Source organism: Temnothorax americanus, unplaced genomic scaffold (assembly GCF_048541705.1).
Source record: "Temnothorax americanus isolate GAGA-0224 unplaced genomic scaffold, ASM4854170v1 Scaffold24, whole genome shotgun sequence".
Taxonomy (NCBI): domain Eukaryota; kingdom Metazoa; phylum Arthropoda; class Insecta; order Hymenoptera; family Formicidae; genus Temnothorax; species Temnothorax americanus.
The window spans coordinates 2,319,908-2,339,532 of NW_027509381.1; the positions used below are offsets into that span (position 1 = coordinate 2,319,908).

The 19,625-nt window shown below is 31.8% G+C and overlaps 3 protein-coding genes across 5 annotated transcripts; all 3 read left to right on the forward strand.

Annotated features, from left to right (window-relative positions):
* Positions 1-448: 448 nt before the first annotated feature.
* On the forward strand, positions 449-4,378 carry LOC143898745 (odorant receptor 4-like). Its single transcript, XM_077408428.1, has 7 exons — positions 449-510; positions 1,770-2,039; positions 2,196-2,676; positions 3,140-3,239; positions 3,424-3,543; positions 3,605-3,760; positions 4,217-4,378. The coding sequence occupies exons 1-7, from the start codon at positions 495-497 to the stop codon at positions 4,268-4,270; spliced, it is 1,197 nt and encodes a 398-aa protein (XP_077264554.1). The 5' UTR covers positions 449-494; the 3' UTR covers positions 4,271-4,378.
* A 1,485-nt stretch (positions 4,379-5,863) lies between these two features.
* LOC143898743 (odorant receptor 4-like) lies at positions 5,864-14,471 on the forward strand. 3 transcript variants are annotated; one of them, XR_013257286.1, is made up of 8 exons: positions 5,868-6,602; positions 7,903-8,172; positions 8,334-8,814; positions 9,231-9,330; positions 9,560-9,679; positions 10,000-10,155; positions 10,897-11,016; positions 14,355-14,471. XR_013257286.1 is itself a non-coding variant. In XM_077408424.1 (7 exons), the coding sequence occupies exons 1-7, from the start codon at positions 6,587-6,589 to the stop codon at positions 10,665-10,667; spliced, it is 1,203 nt and encodes a 400-aa protein (XP_077264550.1). In that variant the 5' UTR covers positions 5,864-6,586; the 3' UTR covers positions 10,668-10,882. The 3 variants fall into 3 exon arrangements, 2 of the variants coding, with proteins under 2 accessions (XP_077264550.1, XP_077264551.1); XM_077408424.1 differs by lacking the exons at positions 10,897-11,016; positions 14,355-14,471 and adding an exon at positions 10,608-10,882 and having other exon boundaries at positions 5,864-6,602; XM_077408425.1 differs by lacking the exon at positions 14,355-14,471 and having other exon boundaries at positions 10,897-11,091.
* A 104-nt stretch (positions 14,472-14,575) lies between these two features.
* LOC143898746 (odorant receptor 4-like) lies at positions 14,576-19,299 on the forward strand. The gene is made up of 7 exons (XM_077408429.1): positions 14,576-14,669; positions 16,080-16,349; positions 16,504-16,984; positions 17,396-17,495; positions 17,745-17,864; positions 18,180-18,335; positions 19,082-19,299. The coding sequence occupies exons 1-7, from the start codon at positions 14,654-14,656 to the stop codon at positions 19,133-19,135; spliced, it is 1,197 nt and encodes a 398-aa protein (XP_077264555.1). The 5' UTR covers positions 14,576-14,653; the 3' UTR covers positions 19,136-19,299.
* The last annotated feature ends 326 nt before the right edge of the window (positions 19,300-19,625 follow it).

The window sequence follows — 19,625 nt, forward strand, 5'->3', positions numbered from 1 at the left end:
TTCGACGCGTTGAGCGGTCAGAAACGATCGAAACGTTACTAAATATTACTAATTTTGGAAAGAGAAACGTCATCGCCAGCCGTTTACGCGAATATATTTATATATTTCTCTCCTTACAATGAATAAATTATATTTTTTACGACATACGTGCAATGTTCGAGTCTATTCATTCTTACTTCGGTGACATCTCTTTGCAGATTTTGAACCGCTGAAAATTAAGCACTGGTCGATGTGAATGAACGAATATTCCTCGTTGGGCAAGCAATTTGCTTATAGTCGAAAAGCAAGCGCTACATTCACGGTATTTGATACCCTGCACGGTGATCACGTACCGCTCATGTTACTATTGATTCTTATCCGAAAGGGTTTGCAGAAGTACTCACAGATGGTAGCGGTTCAATCCTTCGTGTACTGAGCAAGCGCAAAATCGGGCAGTTTGACATAATCACGAAGAGCGACTCAGTTAAACGATAATTTTCGTTCCGTGAACTGCAATGAACGTCAACGAAGGTAGAACATATCTCGGAAAAGTAGCAAAAAGTTTGCACCACGATATTCTACTAAAAATAATAAATAAGCGCGCCCGCCGTCGAGTGAAATATAATACAATATAATATAAAACTTGCGTTTTCAATCATTTGTGTGTTAATAAAAACTTTTCATTCCGACTAAAAATGGATAAAATTTTCTGTAAAGAAACAAGTTAAAGAAGAAATGTTATTAAATAATTTGTTTCATATAAATTATTATTTATGTTAATAATGCTTCGTTTTTAATATTTTTCTAATTTTAATCAATTCTAACTAGTCATATTGTTTGATATAACAATTTACTTTTACTATCTTAACGTTACAAAGATATTTCTTTTCAGTGACCACACATTCTGTTTGTTAGTTAATATATGTTGTTTATGAAATGATTCATTAATAAGGGACGTTCAACATTATAATATCTAATAATTTAATTTAGATAACTAACGGTTACTAATCAAATAAAAGGAATAATTAGCTTTCAACAATTTGTCGCAAAAATCCGCATTTATTTTTTGTCGGGTGTCTATACATCTGTCATAAAAGTTCGGAACTTCGTGTTTCCGAGAACACGAAAGTTTCCGAGAATAGATACGAAACTTTCTATGCTAACAAAACCTTGCTTTCTCGACGTATATAGATTGATCCAAAGTGTTTTTGAGTGGCAAAGTTGAACGTGGTGCATAAATTGAACGGTTAATTCTGTTGATGTGTGCACAATCCATTTCTTTTTTCTCTCCGTTATAGTCAAAGAGTTTGTCGGAAACTGTAATTCTTAAAAAACCTAAATACGATTAAAATAGCAAGCGTTTTCGTCAGAATAATAACACAAAATCTTACAAAAGAAAAAGAATCTTTTAAAGACAGTTATAAATGTTATTACTAAGAACACTTTAAATTTTTAGTTTAATTTTAGTAAAACAATATGTATTATTTTCTTACTTCTATTATTCAACTGTTTTTAATATTTTTCATTAGCAATTCAAATTAGTTGTAACTTATAATATTTTATGACAAATTATAAGAAGTAAAAAACAAATAAAGTGAAATTTACTATGAGTGCTACTTACAATTAGATAAAATATGACGCGGATTTTAAATTTATAAATAAATAAATGATTACTTCTCATGATAGCAAAACAGTAAAAAAATTTTTTGTTAATAACGTAGAGGGATAATGTTTCTTCTAAATGAGCAATGAGTAGAAATATTTCTTGTAAAATTTGATTAATTGATTAGATTTAAATTACGCCTTTGCGCTCAGTCGTCAATGTTTACGGATATTAGGCGTATGGCCAGATCCATTTACGCCTTTGAGTGATTTTCACCGGCCAAGCATAAGATTCATAATTGTTACGTGTATCCTGTGTCTTTACGTGATCGTGCCGCAATTGACGAATATGATTCTTGCCTGGGGTAATGTGGCTCGGATGGTGGAATACGTTGCCTCCGCGAACTTCAGCTTGATGGCACTATGCAAATTAGTCGGTACTTGGTATCACGGTGAAAGTAAGTTATTATATCGATATTTTTATCGTGAGAGATAAATGTAAAGATTCGTTATTTAATTCTAATATCAATATTGTATACAACAGTTTTATTTATGTAAAAACGGTCTCGTCCATTCATACTATTCGTACTGATGTATCATGTTTAATCCGAAAGCGCTTCGAACGCTGATGACATCGGTCATGACCGATTGGATGACGTCGAAGAACGATCGGGAACGAAATACAATGTTAAATACTGCGAGACGTGGGAGAACCTTATCTCTTAGATGTTACGTGGCCTCCATGTGCACAGTCACGTTTTACATTTCTCTCAATCTGCTGAAGTTTTATCGAAATGTGCACCAACCTCAACGGGCCCTCGTGTATCGGTTTACCTATCCTTACAACATTCAAAAAAGTCCGAACTACGAAATTACTTTTTTCACTCAACTTTCCGGCGGTACGTACTCGGCCCTCATCAACTGTACCGTCGACAGTTTCGTTTCGTTACTCGTGCTGCACATAAGCGCACAACTGATAAATCTACGAACGGCATTGAACGACCTGGTCGACCAACTAGCCAAAGGATCTATATCCTCCTCGACATTTAAGGAAAGTTTAGCCACGATCACTGTCCGTCACGAACATCTCATCAGGTATGCCGACAAATTTCAAGGCAGGTTATTTACAATATAGTGCAAAACATCTCTAAACATTTACAGCAATTTATTCACAAGATATCATTATTAATTATTCGTGATATCTTAAAATAAAATTCAATGTCTCTCTCTCTCTCTCTCTCTCTCTCTCTCTCTCTCTCTCTCTCTCTCTCTCTCTCTCTCTTTCATATTTATAAGAAGAGATGTACACAATGTCCCATAGACAAAAAGTACTTCCTAATTAAGATAGTTTTTTTTAAATACAATATAATTCTAAAGATTCTACAAATTTTAAAAAAATTTAAGATTATCGGACTTAAATATAGTCAATTAAAAAGTGAGATATCAGTTTACTTCAAAAATTGAGATTCTATATATAAAATCTATTTTAAAATTTGTACATTAAAATAATTAAAATTATCAATAATTAATTAGTGTATGAAATATATGAATTTTTAAGGAACGCAAAGATAGTTGACGACTGCTATAGCGCAGTGTTATTTGTACACATGTTTGCCGCTACTTTTCAATTGTGTTTTGAAAGCTTTCAAGTTTTCACGGTAAGTGAGATGATTTATTTTGTTTTCTTTATGCAACAAAAAAATTTAATACACATTAAATGTTTTAATTTTTTAGTTTAATAGTAATATTTTTTTGATAAAAAGTTGAGATATAGATTAAAATTTTACGGTTGATTATTATAAACAATTGTTGAACTTACAAATAAAAAAGTATTATTTTCAGATAGTATCAAATCATTTGGATGTACCTCTTGTCAAAGTGTGTTTTCTCTCGTTTTACGTCCTTCTTGTATTGACACATTTGTATATATATTGTTACTCAGCTGAAAGACTTTTAACGGAGGTAAAGTAGTTATGTATATCAAAAGCGATGTTTTTGTGCAAACCAGAAATATAATTTTCAGAGCACCAGTATGGCGTATGGCGTGTATGAATGCAAGTGGTACGATATATCACCGAAAGACGCGAAGAATTTAATGTTTATGGCGTATCGATCTACAGTTCCGCTTAGATTGACGGCTGGAAAATTTGGAGCTTTTTCATTAGAAATGTTCGGAACAGTAAGATATCTAAAAGAAAAAACATTTTATTTTCCACGCAACAAAAATCTCATTTTTAGCCTACAGAGAGAGAGACAGAGAGAGAGAGACAAAAAACACGATAATAAACACTTCTAATATTTAATAAGATTTTTATTTTTCGCGTTCTAAAGTAATTTATACTTTATTATAAAAATTAAAAATGTTCTCTTTCGATCCTACTAATTGAAAGAGAGTACTTTTACAACTTATTAAATTAAATCCGAGCTGCAGTTGCTCGAAGTAGAATGGCTCAAGATTTTGCACCATTATATACCATATATCACGGTTGCATCTCGTGCCAAGTTCTCTGTAAGCTAAATATATTGTGCTTTTTAAATATATTATATTATAAACTAAAGGTATCAAAATAATATCATTTTTATTAAACCAATGAGACAAAAATCGGAAATTATATTTTATTTTTATTCTACACAGACGGTGAAAACGTCAATGGGATACCTATCTGCATTGCTGACAATGATGGATTAGAAAGTATAATGCTGGAATGATACTAAATTAATTGCGATACTTGATTACTACTTATTTTCTATATACCGTGTTAATAGGATTACATATATTACCTGTAATGTAATTTTTGCTGGATAAATATGTTTTTGTGCAACAAAATATTATTTATTTATCATTTTTCGGCGTCACACACACACACACACACCACACACACAACTTAATTTCTTAATTAAGAAAATGATGCTATAAGGGAACTGTGCCTAATATCGTACCCCATTTTTAAAAATCAAAATTTTGACTAAAAACTTCTATAAGAATGTAACTAAAACGCATCATTTTATTCTAGGATTATCATAATATGATCTCTGTAGCAGGAATGTGTTCAAAGTTTATTTTAACTATTTTTTCTGAAAAAAGTAGCATTTTTCGACATCGAAAAAAAGTGTTTCTAATATCGCACCCTTATTTTTGTTAAAAATACAATTGTGACACGCAATATATGTTGGAAATAGAAACAACTTAAAATAGAACACATAAGGTTGGTAAAAAAAATACCCTCTTTTAACGATTATAAAAGTCCATGGGGTTTCACGGACTACAGAGTGAAGTGACGTAGTCAGCATCCTGCCTGGCCGATTTACTCTCGGAAAAAGATCTTGTTATATACACATTGGAGGCTGAGGGAGCTTCAGAGGTATTCCAAAGGTAGACCAATTAGGAAAAATGGGCGGTATAATGAACATTCGAGGGCGCAATTAGAAATAGCGCACGGAAGAAACATAACCGATTAAAGCGTCAAAATAGTAGTTAGCCACAAATATCTCTAATTTAGGAATAAAATTAGACACAATATAACATGTTTTCAGTAGAAATTCGTTCTTAGCACATATTTGCTGCATTAATAACGTAAAAGATACTACCTCTTTCGGAATTTCGAAATCTCGTTAAAACTATAAACTGCCACGCTACTTTTTATATCACAGTTCTAACGAAAATAAAACAAAAGATTATCCAAAGCAGCATTGTTCAACAGCTTCCACTGCTCACTGACAGAATATGCAACACGTAACAGTATCGTAGTACCAATATCGTAGGGTGCGGAATGAAGAACAAGAGCAATATTAGACACAATTCCCCTACACATAAGTTGTAAAATATAACTATTTTATTTATCTTTATGTTATTTATATTATCAATATAGTTTATTTATCTTTCGTGCAAATCTTCCGTGCAACATCATCTATTGACCTAGTATCAATAAGAAACAGTACGTGATGCTTGCTTTAAAAGGCAATCGCTTGTATATCAACGATGTAGAGAAGTTGTCATGAAAACTTGTCGGGATATTCCCAATAATTTTTTTAAACGCAACGCTAACGAAAAATTACGCCATTCAAAAATAAAAAAACCAATTGTACAGACGACGAAAATGACGTTTCATAAATAATGTACATTTGCCGACAATTACGATTCGCGTAATTGTAATTAGTTACATAGAAAAGTACTTCATTAATATGCGTTTGCGATGATTTTGTAATTAAATGTTTTCATCAAGTACGTTGAGTCAATACCGAGCCAAAACTGTGCACATTTGCAATCGAGACGATTTTATTTAATATGCACTCATATTTGTGTAATTTAGACTATCACGTATAGAATTTAAAAGAGAGAAGATGTAACCCCGCAGTAAGTGAGTTGCATCATCTGCAATTTCCGAATGTTTCCAATTTCACCATATCGCGATGTTTCCTAATCACGCTTTGGTGAATATTTCTGCCTGTCACTTTATCTCGTCTCATTTCTGATACCTGCATTCCGTCCGAAATTATGCGTCATGCTTGAAGTATAATTTATTTCGACGCGTTGAGAAATCAGAAACGATCGAAACGTTACTAAATATTACTAATTTTAGAAGAAAAAAAAAACGTCGCCAGCCGTTACGCGAATGTATTTATTCCTTCTTTTACCACGAATAAATGTTTTTTAAGACATATACGTACAATGTTCGAGTCTATTCAATCTTACTTCAGTGACACCTCTTTGCAGATTTTGACCCACTGGAAATTAAGCATAGGTCGATGTGAATGAACGAAAAGTCCTCGTCGGGCAAGCAATTTGCTTATAGCCCAAAAGCAAGCGCTACATTCACGGTATTTACAGCGCATGGTGATCAAGTACTGCTCATGTTACTATTGATTCTTATCGAAAGGGTTCGCAGAAGGTCTCACAGATGGTAGGTTTAATCCTTCGTTTACTGAGCAAGCGCAAAATCAGACGGTTTGATATAATCACGAAGAGCGACTCAGTTAAACGATAATTTTCGTTCCGTGAACTGCAATGAACGTCAACGAAGGTAAAACATATCTCGAAAAAGTAGCAGAAAGTTTGCATCGCGATATTCCACTAAAAATAATAAATAAGCGCGTCAAGTGAAATATAATACAATATAGTATAAAACTTACACTTTCAATCATTTTCAAAATTAATTATAATTAAATTAGTATCGGTAAAGTAATAAATTAATAAAATCCTTATATTATTAAATAATTTATTTTATATAAAATATTATTATTTATCTTGATAATAGTGATTAGTTTTCAATATTTTTCTTATTTCCAATTTTAACTAATCGTATTGTTTTATATTACAATTTATTTTTTTTTACCATTACAAAGATATTTCTTCTCTTGACTATGTATCCCGTTTATTACTCAATGTGTTGTTTATGAAATAATTCTTTAATAAGAGACGTTCAATATTATAAACGGATAATAATTTACATAACTAAAGATTTCTCATTTAATAAAAGGAATAATTCGCTTTTAACAATTTGTCGCAAAAATTCGCATTTATTTTTTGCCTGATGGTGTCTATACATGTGTCATAAAAGTTCGCAACTTCGTGTTCCACGAAAGTTTTGCGAAAACAGATATAAAACTTTCCATATGCTTGCAAAAGCTCGTTTTTTCGACGCGTATAGATTGTTTCAAAGTGAGTTTTGAGTGCCAAGGTTGAACACGGTGCATAAATTAAACGGTTAAGTCTGCTGATGTGCGCAAGATTTATTTCTTACTTCTCTCTGCTATAGACAAAAAGTTTCTCGAAAATCTTAACTCCTAAAAATCGAAGTACGATAAAAATAGCAGTCTTTTTCGTCCAAAACAATAATACAAAATCTTACAAAAAAAAAAGAACCTTTTAAAGAGAGTTATTATAAATGCTATCACTAAGAACACTTTAAATTTTTAGTTTAACTTTAACAAAATAATAACAAATAATCCCGGGTATAACTCACAACGAGTTCGCGTAAAGTTACACAGGGCGGTCTCGCGCTGTGCGTGTACACTACCGTGTCTCTTGACATGTCATTTTACTTCTATTATTCATCTCTTTTTGATATTCCTTCTGAGCAATTCTAATTAGTTGTAATATTCCATGACAAATATTGTAAGAAATAATACAAATAAAGTGAAATTTACTATGAGTGCTATTAGAGATACTTTTATATAACTACAAAACATTCGTGAAATATGAAGTGACTATTTCCAGCAAGACAGTAAAACAAATTGAAAAAAATAATGTAAAAGAATAATGTTTTTTCTAAATTAGCAATAAGCTGAAATATTCTTTATGAAATTCAATTTTATGATTAGATTTCAATTACGCCTTTGCGCTGAGTCGCCAATGTTTGCTGATATTCGGCGTATGGCCCGATCCATTCACGCCTTCGAGTGACTTCCACCGACCAAGCATAAGATTCATAATTGTTACGTGTATCCTGTGCCTTTACGTGATCGTGCCGCAATTGACGAATATGATTCTTGCCTGGGGTAATGTGGCACGGATGGTGGAATACGTCGCTTCCGCAAACTACGGCTTGATGGCACTATGCAAATTAGTCGGTACTTGGTATCACGGTGAAAGTAAGTTATGGATTGATATATTCTTATCGTGAGAGATATAAATGTGAAAATTCGTTATTTAATTTTAACATCAATATTGTATATACAACAGTTTTATTTATATAAAAACGATCTCTCCCATTCATGCTATTCGTACTGATGTATTATGTATAATCCGAAAGCACTTCGAACGCTGATGACATCGGTCGTGACCGATTGGATGACTTCGAAAAACGACCGGGAAAGAAATACAATGTTAAATATTGCCAGACGTGGCAGAATCTTATCTCTTAGTTGTTACGTGTGCAGCGTGTGCGCGCTCTCGTTTTACCTTTCTTTCAATCTGCGGAAGTTCTATCGAAATATGCACCAATCTCAACGGACCCTCGTGTATGGGTCCACCTATCCTTACAACATTCACAAAAGTCCGAACTACGAAATTACTTTTTTCACTCAACTTTCCGGCGGCATATACACGGCCCTCATCAACTCTACCGTCGACAGTTTCGTCTCGATACTCCTGCTGCATATATGCGCGCAGCTGATAAATCTACGAACGGCACTTAACGATCTGGTCGACAAATTAGCCGAAGGATTTATATCCTCATCGAGATTTAAGAAAGGATTAGCTGCGATCACTATCCGTCACAAACATCTCATCAGGTATGCCAACAAATTTCAGGGCAAGTTCTTTAATATAATGCAAAACATTTTTCAACATTTACAGCAATTTATTCATGAGATATCATCATTAATTATTTATAATATTTTACAATAAAATTCAATGTGTCTCTCTCTTTCATATTTGTAAGAAGGGGTGTATACAATGTCTCATAGACAAAAAACATGTTTCTGATTAAGATATTTTTTTAAACATATTAATGTGATTCAAAAAATTCTACAAAAAAAATCTTAAGACTCACAATCAGACTTAAATGTAGACGATAAAACAGTGAAATATAAGTTTACTTTCAGAAATTGAGATCCTAAATTAAATCTTTTTTAAAATTTGTACATTAAAATAATTATAATTAATCAATAAATAATTAGAATATATATGAAATACATGAATTTTTAAGGAACGCAAAGACAATTGACGACTGCTATAGCGCTGTGTTATTTGTACACATGTTTGCCGCTACTTTTCAACTGTGTTTTGAAAGCTTTCAAGTTTTCATGGTAAGATGATTTGTTTTCTGTATAATTTATTTTTATGCAACAGAAAAATTTAATATATGTTAAATTTTTTAATTTTAATTTTTAATTTAAATGTTTTTAATTTTTTAGTTTAATAATGATTTCTTGATAAAAAAATGAGATCTAGGTTAAAATTTTATGGTTATTATTACAAACGGTTGATTAATAAAAACAATTGTCCGACTTAGAAATAGAAAAGTATTATTTTCAGATAATATCAAATCATTTGGATGTATCTCTTGTCAAAATGGGTTTTCTCTCTTTTTACGTCGTACTTGTATTGACACATTTGTATATTTATTGTTACTCAGCTGAAAAACTTTTAACGGAGGTAAAGTAATTATGTACGTCAAACGCGATTTTTTTCTGCAAACCAGAAATATAATAACAATAATTTCTCTTCGCTAGTAAATATTAAAAACAATCCAAAATTATTTCACGACACAACTGACCAAAATTAATTCTTTTATTAAATCACAACGTTTCGACCCTAAAATAGGATCCTTATCAAGTGAAAGTTGAAGCTGTGTAAAAATATCTCACTTAATAAGAATCCGATTAGAGTCGAAACGTTGTGATTTGATAAAGAATTAAGTTTGGCCAGTCGTGTCGTTTTAAATAATTTTGGATCTACAGAAATATAATTTTCAGAGCACCAATATGGCGTATGGCGTGTATGAATGCAAGTGGTACGATATATCATCGAAAGACGCGAAGAACTTAATGTTTATGTTGTATCGATCTACGGTTCCGCTTAGATTGACCGCTGGAAAATTTGGAGCTTTTTCATTGGAAATGTTCGGAACAGTAAGACATATCTATAAGAGAAAAAAACATTATTTTTCGCGCAACAAAAATCTCATTTTTAGCCTACAGAGAGAGAGAGAGAGAGAGAGAGAGAGAGAGAGAGAGAGAGAGAGAGAGAGAGAGAAAGAGACAAAACATGAAAGATAAACACTTTTAATTTTTAATAAGATTTTTATTTTTTGCGTTCTAAAGTAACTTATACTTTATTGTCAAAATTAAAAATGTTCTCTTTCGATCACACTAACTAAAAGAAAGTACTTTTACAACTCTTAAAATAAAACTAACAGTTGCGCTAAACGGTTCAAAATTCTGTATCATTATATGTATACACACATATCAAGAAACACGGTCGCATCTCACGCCAAGTTCAAGTCAGAACAACGGCGAAGTGGAAAAACGACACTAAAGTTCATGCGGAACAAAATAAAATGCTTTTCTAAAATGGATTTCAGAGTCTGGAGATTCAAATGCAACCGCAATGGATAATTTACAACAACAAAGCCACTTATTAAAACTTTAAGGAGAAAAAGTTAAAGATATGACAAGATTCGAACACGCTTTAGAACAGAAGAGAACCTTCCAAGAATTGATCAATAAGACTTGTTTTGTCACTCTCTGTATGCTGAATATTGTGCTTTTTAAATATATTATATAAACTAAGACTAGAAGAATAGTATCTCATTATTATTATAACCTATGAGACAAAAATCGGAAGTTATATTTTATTTTTATTCTACGTAGACGGTGAAAACGTCAATGGGATACCTATCTGTATTGCTGACAATGATGGATTAGAGAGTATAATGCTGGAATGATACTAAATTAATTGCGATACTTGATTACTACTTATTTTCTATATAGGTATTGTGTTAATATTAGGATTACATATATATTACCTGTAATGTAATTATTGCTGGATAAATATTTTTGTGCAAAAAAACATATTGTTTATTTATCATTTTTCGACGTTATAACTTAATTTCTCAATTAAGAAAATAATGCTATATTAAATAGAAAGAGTAATATTTTTAACCCTCAGTTACCTTACCTGGGTCTGAGAGACCCACATTGTTAAAACGTGCGGGGTCTTTAAAACGTTCATAAAACCCTTGTATCTTTTTTTAGTCAGTACTGCGTCAACTTGAAAAAAAGCAATCTTTTTCGCTTTTTCAGAAAAACACGTCTTCCCTTTTTTTTAAATAACATTTACATTTTTTAACTTGGAATAATCTAACTTGCACAGTCTTGTAGATCTTTAAAAGACGCATCGATTAAAAAAAAGGACTTCAAATTGATGCATTTGTCTTAAAGATACAAGCTAGAGAAAACGACAGGGGTCTCTCAGACCCTGGTGATGTAATATCGGGGTGTAAAGACGTATGGTAACTGAGGGTTAATATTCATAATATTCGGTTCAGTAACATGATAATTACATGTAACTCGTGTTACTAGTTAACTGTTCCACACAAGAGTTTGTACATGTATTCAGATGGTAGCGGTTGAATCTTTTGTATACTAAAGGAGCTTTCCAGCAAGCGACACAAGTCGACACAAGCATCGTTCTATCTTTCTTTTTTGGTAATAAGTATAAAAAAGGTAAAACGATACTTATTGCGTCGACTTGTGTCGCTTGCTGGAAAGCTCCTTAAATAACTACAAAATCATGGCGATTTAGTGTAATCACGGAAAGTGATTCAAGCGATTTTTTGCGCCGTAAACATAAATGATTATATTATCAACGAAGGCAGAATATATCTGTTTACCTAAACAAAATATAGAAAAATTAGAATATATCAAAATTTGTAATGCAAAAATATTTAATGCAAAAAATCTTGGCGCTGCTAGCTACACCTGAATATATTCAAAAATAATTGAAATAGATGTACATGTATAGAATGGATATAATAATACGATAATTTAATATAATATTTAATATAATTAAATATTATGTATTAATATATATATATATATATATAATATTAAAAATATATTATAAATAATATTAAAATAACATAAATTTAAGTTATTCAATGTGACAGCGTCAAGTTTTTTTTACATTAAATATTGTTCGAGAGCGCGCGGTAGCGCGAGAAAGCCCGAGGTAGAAGACGACCACAAAAAAACAGTAAGTCCAAAAATACAGTACAATAAGACAAGGTCTTTTTTAATGTCTAAGTATATACACGTATTTACATCAGAAGCCGTGTGAGACAGCGCGCACTGAAGCTATATCAGCGAAGCAAAGCGAATCGCGGGTGCGAAAGCAAGTGCGGATTGCAAGGCGCGAAGCGGTACAAAGCGGTCGTATCGGAATACTAGGCGGGTGATCTGCGAGCGAAATCGGTTCCGCGGCGCAGCGGCGGTCCTTTTAACACCTCCGAGGCGAAACTCCCTCCCTGCAGATTTCCCAGAATTTCGGAAGGGTGATTGGCCGTTGGAGCCCTACGTCATGATGCTGACGTCACCGGTTTTACGTGGCGACCCGACGGGGTCGTCACCTGTTTTCACGTGCTTTGTGTATAACATGGATCGTTCCTTTGTTCTAGCGTTGTTGTTTGACTTTATTATCGATAACAATGTGAAAATTTCTAGAATGCTAATCCCGAAAGATCCATGCTATACCGAATATTCCCGTGACAACTCTTATGCGACATTTTACGCGAATATTAATTTATTGCAAGCGTGCATGTGCTGACATGCAGCCGAACGCGACTTCTTCGCGATGCTAATTGTTGCGATCTCAAACAAATATTTTAAAAAATTTGATTAAATTTTTTAGAAATAAACGACAGTTTTTCTCCAAAGATTTATTCCTACTCGATACCATTTTCTAATAATATTGTACTTTTTGTGGTAGACAGACGCATATACTTGGCGCCTTAAAAAAAAAACCAAATTTTTATATATATCGTGCCTTTCTTGAGTATCTATGTTAGATTGTTGTACATATGTACATGTGTATTAACTTATAAAGTTATTACAAGTTGTGTTTAACTTCAGACAAACGCCTTTTATTAATTACATATAAGTTGTGAAATATAACTATTTCAAAGCTAATAAATCTATGCTTATTATTAACAACGCAGTATAATTTATTTATACGCAGTATATTTATCTTTCGTGCAACTTGTTGAATTTTACTAATTGTATTAATGAGTACTGTCAATCTATAATACTGACCTAATATCAATAACAATACGTGATGCTTGGTTAGTTTTAAAACTTGTCGGGATATTCCCAATAATTTTCTTAAACGCAACGCAACCGAGAAATTATGGCATCCAAAAATGGAAAAACCAACAGTATCTACAAACGACGACAATGAAGTTTCTTAAATATAAATTTGCCGATTCGGACTTTGCATCGCAATATCTCTGCTCATGGCGAACGTAGACGAAAAATTAAAACAGTTTTACTACATAATTCAAACTCAAGCTATCGATTAGTTATCCGTAGTGATCCGTATCCATGTCTCAAATGATAAATGTGATTCGCGCTTAAAATGACAATGGTGGAAAATTTTGCCTCTGCAAATTTCAGTTCGGCAATATGCAAATTACTCGGTACATAAGATATTTTCCAATTAGTAGAAATTTGCGACTCGCGTGATTTGTAATTAATTACATTTAAAATCTTCAACGTAATCTTTAGAAAAGTACTTCATTAATTTGCGTTTGCGATTTAGTAATTAAATGTTTTCATCAAATACGTTGAATCAATACCGAGCCAAAACTGTATATACATTTGCAATCGAGACGATTTTATTTAATATGCACTCATATTTGTAATTTAGAAAATCAAGTGTATAGAATTTAAAAAAGAAGATGTAATCCCGGCGGTAAGTGAGTTGCATCCTCTGCAATTTCCGAATGTTTCCAATTTCATCATCACATCCCGGTATTTCTTAATCATCCTTTGGTGAATATTTCTGTCTGTCACTTTATCTCGTCTCATTTCTGATACCCGCATTTCGTCCGAAATTATGCGCCATGCGTGAAGTCTATAATTTATTTCGATGCGTTAAGAGGTCAGAAACGATAGAAACGTTACTAAATATTACTAATTTCAGAAAGAGAACGTCGCCAGCCGTTACGCGAATATATTTATTTCTCCCCTTACCACGAATAAATGATATTTTTTACGACATACGTGCAATGTTCGAGTCTATTCATTCTTACTTCAGTGACATCTCTTTGCAGATTTTGAACCGCTGGAAATTAAGCACTGGTCGATGTGAATGAACGAAAAGTCCTCGTCGGGCAAGCAATTTGCTTATAGCCCAAAAGCAAGCGCTACATTCACGGTATTTGATATACAGCGCATGGTGATCATGTACCGCTCATGTTACTATTGATTCTTATCCGAAAGGGTTCGCAGAAGTACTCACAGATGGTAGGTTTAATCCTTCGTTTACTGAGCAAGCGCAAAATCAGACGCGGATTGATATAATCACGAAGAGCGACTCAGTTAAACGATAATTTTCGTTCCGTGAACTGCAATGAACGTCAACGAAGGTAGAACATATCTCGAAAAAGTAGCAGAAAGTTCGCATCACGATATTTTACTAAAAATAATAAATAAGCGCGTCAAGTGAAATATAATATAATATAGTATAAAACTTACACTTTTTCAATCATTTTCAAAATTAATTATAATTAAATAAGTATCGGTAAAGTAATAAATTAATGAAATCCTTATATTATAAAATACGTTATTTCATATAAAATATTATTATTTATCTTAATAATAGTGAGATTCGATCGTTTTCAATATTTTTCTTATTTTCAATTTTAACTAATCATATTGTTTTATACTACAATTTATTTTTTCTTTTTTACCATTACAAAGATATTTCTTCTCTTGACTGTATATCCTATTTGTTACTTAATGTGTTGTTCATAAAATAATTCTTTCACTCACAAAAATTTAATACTGTAAGTGGTAATTTGGCTAGTAATTAATTACTTATATTGAGTATTAAAAGCACTGTTTCTAATGCTTTTAATACTGAAAATAAGTAACTAATCACTAGCCCAATAATCACTTATAGTATTAAATTGCTCTAAGGGTTAATAAGGAACGTACAACATTATAGATATATATATAAATTTAAATTACATAATTAACTGTTACATATACTAAATAAAAGGAAAAATTCGCTTTTAACAAATTGTCGCAAAAATCCGCATTAATTTTTTGCCAGGTGTCTGTACATCTGTTATAAAAGTTCAGAACTTCGTGATCCACGAAAGTTTTCGAGAACAGATACAAAACTTTCAATGCTAACAAAACCTTGCTTTCTCGACGTATAGATTGATCCAAAGTGTTTTTGAGTGGCAAAGTTGAACATGGTGCATAAAACTGAACGGTTAATTCTGCTGATGTGTGCACAAATCGTTTTTATATTTCTCCGTTACAAACAAAGAGTTTATCTAAAACTTTAATTCTTAGAAAACCGAAGTACGATTAAAAAATAGCAAGCGATTTCATCAGAATAATAATACAAAATCTTACAAAAAATGAAAAATCTTTTAAAAAGAGTTTTAAATGTTATTATTACTAAGAACACTTTAAATTTTTAGTTTAGTTTTAGTAAAATATTTGTTCTTTTTTTACTTCTACTATTCATCTGTTTTTGATATTTTCCCTTAACAATTCAAATTAGTTGTAACTTATAATATTCCATGACAATATGTAAGAAATAACACAAGTGAAATTTACTATGCGTGCGACTTACAATTAGAGATACCTTTAACTACGAAACAGTCTTGAAATAGGACACGAATTTTAAATTTATAAATTAATAAATGATTACTTCGAACAAAAAAATAAAAATTTTTTTTGAAATAACGTAAAGAGATGATGTTTCTTCTAAATTAGCAATAAGTGAAAATATTCTTTATAAAATCCGACTTTATGATTAGATTTAAATTACGCCTTTGCGCTGAGTCGTCAATGTTTACGGATATTAGGCGTATGGCCCGATCCATTTACGCCTATGAGTGATTTCCATCGGCCAAGCATAAGATTCATAATTGTTACGTGTATCCTGTGTCTTTACGTGATCGTGCCGCAATTGACGAATATGATTCTTGCTTGGGGTAATGTGGCTCGGATGGTGGAATACGTTGCCTCCGCGAACTTCAGCTTGATGGCACTATGCAAATTAGTCGGTACTTGGTATCACGGTGAAAGTAAGTTATTATATCGATATTTTTATCGTGAGAGACAAGTGTAAAGATTCGTTATTTAATTTTAACATCAATATCGTGCAACAATTTTATTCATGTAAAAACGGTCTCGATCATTCATGCTATTCGTACTGATGTATCATGTTTAATCCGAAAGCGCTTCGAACGTTGATGACATCGGTCATGACCGATTGGATGACTTCGAAGAACGATCGGGAACGAAATACAATGTTAAATATCGCGAGATGTGGCAGAATCTTATCTCTTAGATGCTACGTGGCCTCCTCGTGTACAGTCACGTTTGGCCTTTCTCTCAATCTGCTGAAGTTCTATCGAAATATGCACCAACCTCAACGGACCCTCGTGTATCGGTTTACCTATCCTTACAACATTCAAAGGAGTCCGAACTACGAAATTACTTTTTTCACTCAACTGTTCGGCGGTATGTACTCGGCCCTCATCAACTGTACGGTCGACAGTTTCGTCTCTTTACTCGTGCTGCACATAAGCGCACAGCTGATAAATCTACGAACGGCACTCAACGATTTGGTCGACAAACTAGCTAAAGGATTTATATCCTCCTCGAAATTTAAGGAAGGTTTAGCTGCGATTACTGTCCGTCACGAACATCTCATCAGGTATGCCAACAAATTTCAAAGCAGGTTATTTAATATAGTGCAAAATATTTTTAACCATTTATAGCAATTTATTCATGCGATCATTAATATCATCATTAATTATTTATGATTTTTTAAAATAAAATTCAATGTGTCTCTCTCTTTCATATTTATAAAAAAAAGTGTATACAATGTCTCATAGACAAAAAATATTTTTTTGATCAAAATATTTTTTTAAACATAATATCAGCAAAGATTCTACAAATTTTAAAAAATTTTAAAACATACTTAAATGTGGACAATAAAAAAATGAAATGTTTACTTTCAAAAATTGAGATCCTAAATTAAATTTTTTTTAAAATTTGTACATTAAAATAATTATAATTAATCAATAAATAAATAGAGTATATATGAAATACATGAATTTTTAAGGAACGCAAAGACAGTTGACGACTGCTATAGCGCTGTGTTATTTGTACACATGTTTGCCGCTACTTTTCAACTGTGTTTTGAAAGCTTTCAAGTTTTCATGGTAAGTAAGATGATTTGTTTTCTGTATAGTTTATATTTTATATATATGTTTATGCAACAAAAAAATTTCACACACACACACACACATATATGTTAAATTTTTTAAATTTAATTTTTAATTTAAATGTTTTTAATTTTTTAGTTTAATAATAATACTTTTTTAAATAAAGAATTGAGATATAAATTAAAATTTTATGGTTATTATTACAAACAATTGTTTGACTTAGAAATAGAAAAGTATTATTTTCAGATAATATCAAATCATTTGGATGTATCTCTTGTCAAAGTGGGTTTTCTCTCGTTTTACGTCGTTCTTGTATTGACACATTTGTATATTTATTGTTACTCTGCTGAAAAACTTTTAACGGAGGTAAAGTAATTATGTACGTCAAACACGATTTTTCTCTGCAAACCAGAAATATAATAACAATAATTTCTCTTCGCTAGTAAATATTCAAAACAATCCAAAATTATTTAACGACACAACTGGCAAAAATTAATTCTGTATTAAATCACAACGTTTCGACCCTAATCGGATCCTTATCAAGTGAGAGTTGAAACTGTTTAAAAATATCTCACTTGATAAGGATCCGATTAGAGACAAAACGTTGTGATTTAATAAAAAATTAATTTTGGCCAGTCGTGTCGTTAAATAATTTTGGATCTACAGAAATATAATTTTCAGAGCACCAATATGGCGTATGGCGTGTATGAATGCAAGTGGTACGATATATCATCGAAAGATGCAAAAAACTTAATGTTTATGTTGTATCGATCTACAGTTCCGCTTAGATTGACCGCTGGAAAATTTGGAGCTTTTTCATTAGAAATGTTCGGAACAGTAAGACATCTATAAGAGAAAAAAACACTATTTTTCGCGCAACAAAAATCTCATTCTTAGCCTACAGAGAGAGAGAGAGAGAGAGAGAGAGAGAGAGAGAGAGAGAGAGAGAGAAAGAGAGAAAAAAGAGACAAAACATGAAAAATAAACACTTTTAATTTTTAATAAGATTTTTATTTTTTGCGTTCTAAAGTAATTTATACTTTATTGTCAAAATTAAAAATGTTCTCTTTCGATCACACTAACTAAAAGAAAGTACTTTTACAACTCTTAAAATAAAACTAACAGTTGCGCAAAACGGTTCAAGATTTGTATCATTATATATGTAGGATACACCTATCAGGAATATTCAGGAAACACGCGGTCGCATCTCGTGCCAAGTTCAAGTTAGCATAATGGCGAAGTGAAAAAACGGCACTAAAGTTCATGCGAAACAAAATAAAATGCTTTTCTAAAATGGATTTCAGAGTCTGGATGCAGCCGCAATGGATAATTTACAACAACAAAGCTACTTATTGAAACTTTGAACAGAAAAAGTTAAACATATGACAAGAGTCGAACATGCTTTAGAACAGAAAAGAACCTTCCATGAATTGATCAATAAGACTTGTTTTGTCACTCTCTGTATGCTAAATATTGTGCTTTTTAAATATATTATATAAACTAAGACTAGAAGAATAGTATCATTATTATTATAACCTATGAGACAAAAATCGGAAGTTATATTTTATTTTTATTCTACGTAGACGGTGAAAACGTCAATGGGATACTTATCTGCATTGCTGACAATGATGGATTAGAGATAATAATGCTGGAATAATACTGAATTAATTACGATACTTGATTACTACTTATTTTCTACATAGGTACTGTGTTAATATATTAGGATTACATATATTACATATATTACATATATTAGGATTACATATATACCTGTAATGTAATTATTGCTGGATAAATATTTTTGTGCGAAAAAACATATTATTTATTTATCATTTTTCGACGTTATATATATATATATAACTTAATTTCTCAATTAAGAAGATAATGCTATATTAAATAGAAAAAGGAATATTTTTAATATTCACAATATTCGGTTCAGTAACATGATAATTACATGTTATATACTACTCAATTGTTCCACACAAGAGTTTGTATACATCATGTATTCAGATGGTAGCGATTGAATCCTTTGTATACTAAGGGAGCTTTCCGGCAAGCGACACAAGTCGAGACAAGCATCGTTCTACCTTTCTCTTTTGATAATGAGTATAACAAAGATAAAACGAT

Coding starts and splice junctions, on each gene's coding strand:
- LOC143898743 (XM_077408424.1), top strand. Junction 8,815..9,230: donor CGTCACAAACATCTCATCAG/GTATGCCAACAA, acceptor TGAATTTTTAAG/GAACGCAAAGACAATTGACG. Junction 10,156..10,607: donor CATTGGAAATGTTCGGAACA/GTAAGACATATC, acceptor AATGGATTTCAG/AGTCTGGAGATTCAAATGCA.
- LOC143898745 (XM_077408428.1), top strand. Junction 2,040..2,195: donor TACTTGGTATCACGGTGAAA/GTAAGTTATTAT, acceptor TTAATCCGAAAG/CGCTTCGAACGCTGATGACA. Junction 3,544..3,604: donor CTGAAAGACTTTTAACGGAG/GTAAAGTAGTTA, acceptor TATAATTTTCAG/AGCACCAGTATGGCGTATGG.
- LOC143898746 (XM_077408429.1), top strand. Junction 16,985..17,395: donor CGTCACGAACATCTCATCAG/GTATGCCAACAA, acceptor TGAATTTTTAAG/GAACGCAAAGACAGTTGACG. Junction 17,496..17,744: donor AAAGCTTTCAAGTTTTCATG/GTAAGTAAGATG, acceptor TATTATTTTCAG/ATAATATCAAATCATTTGGA.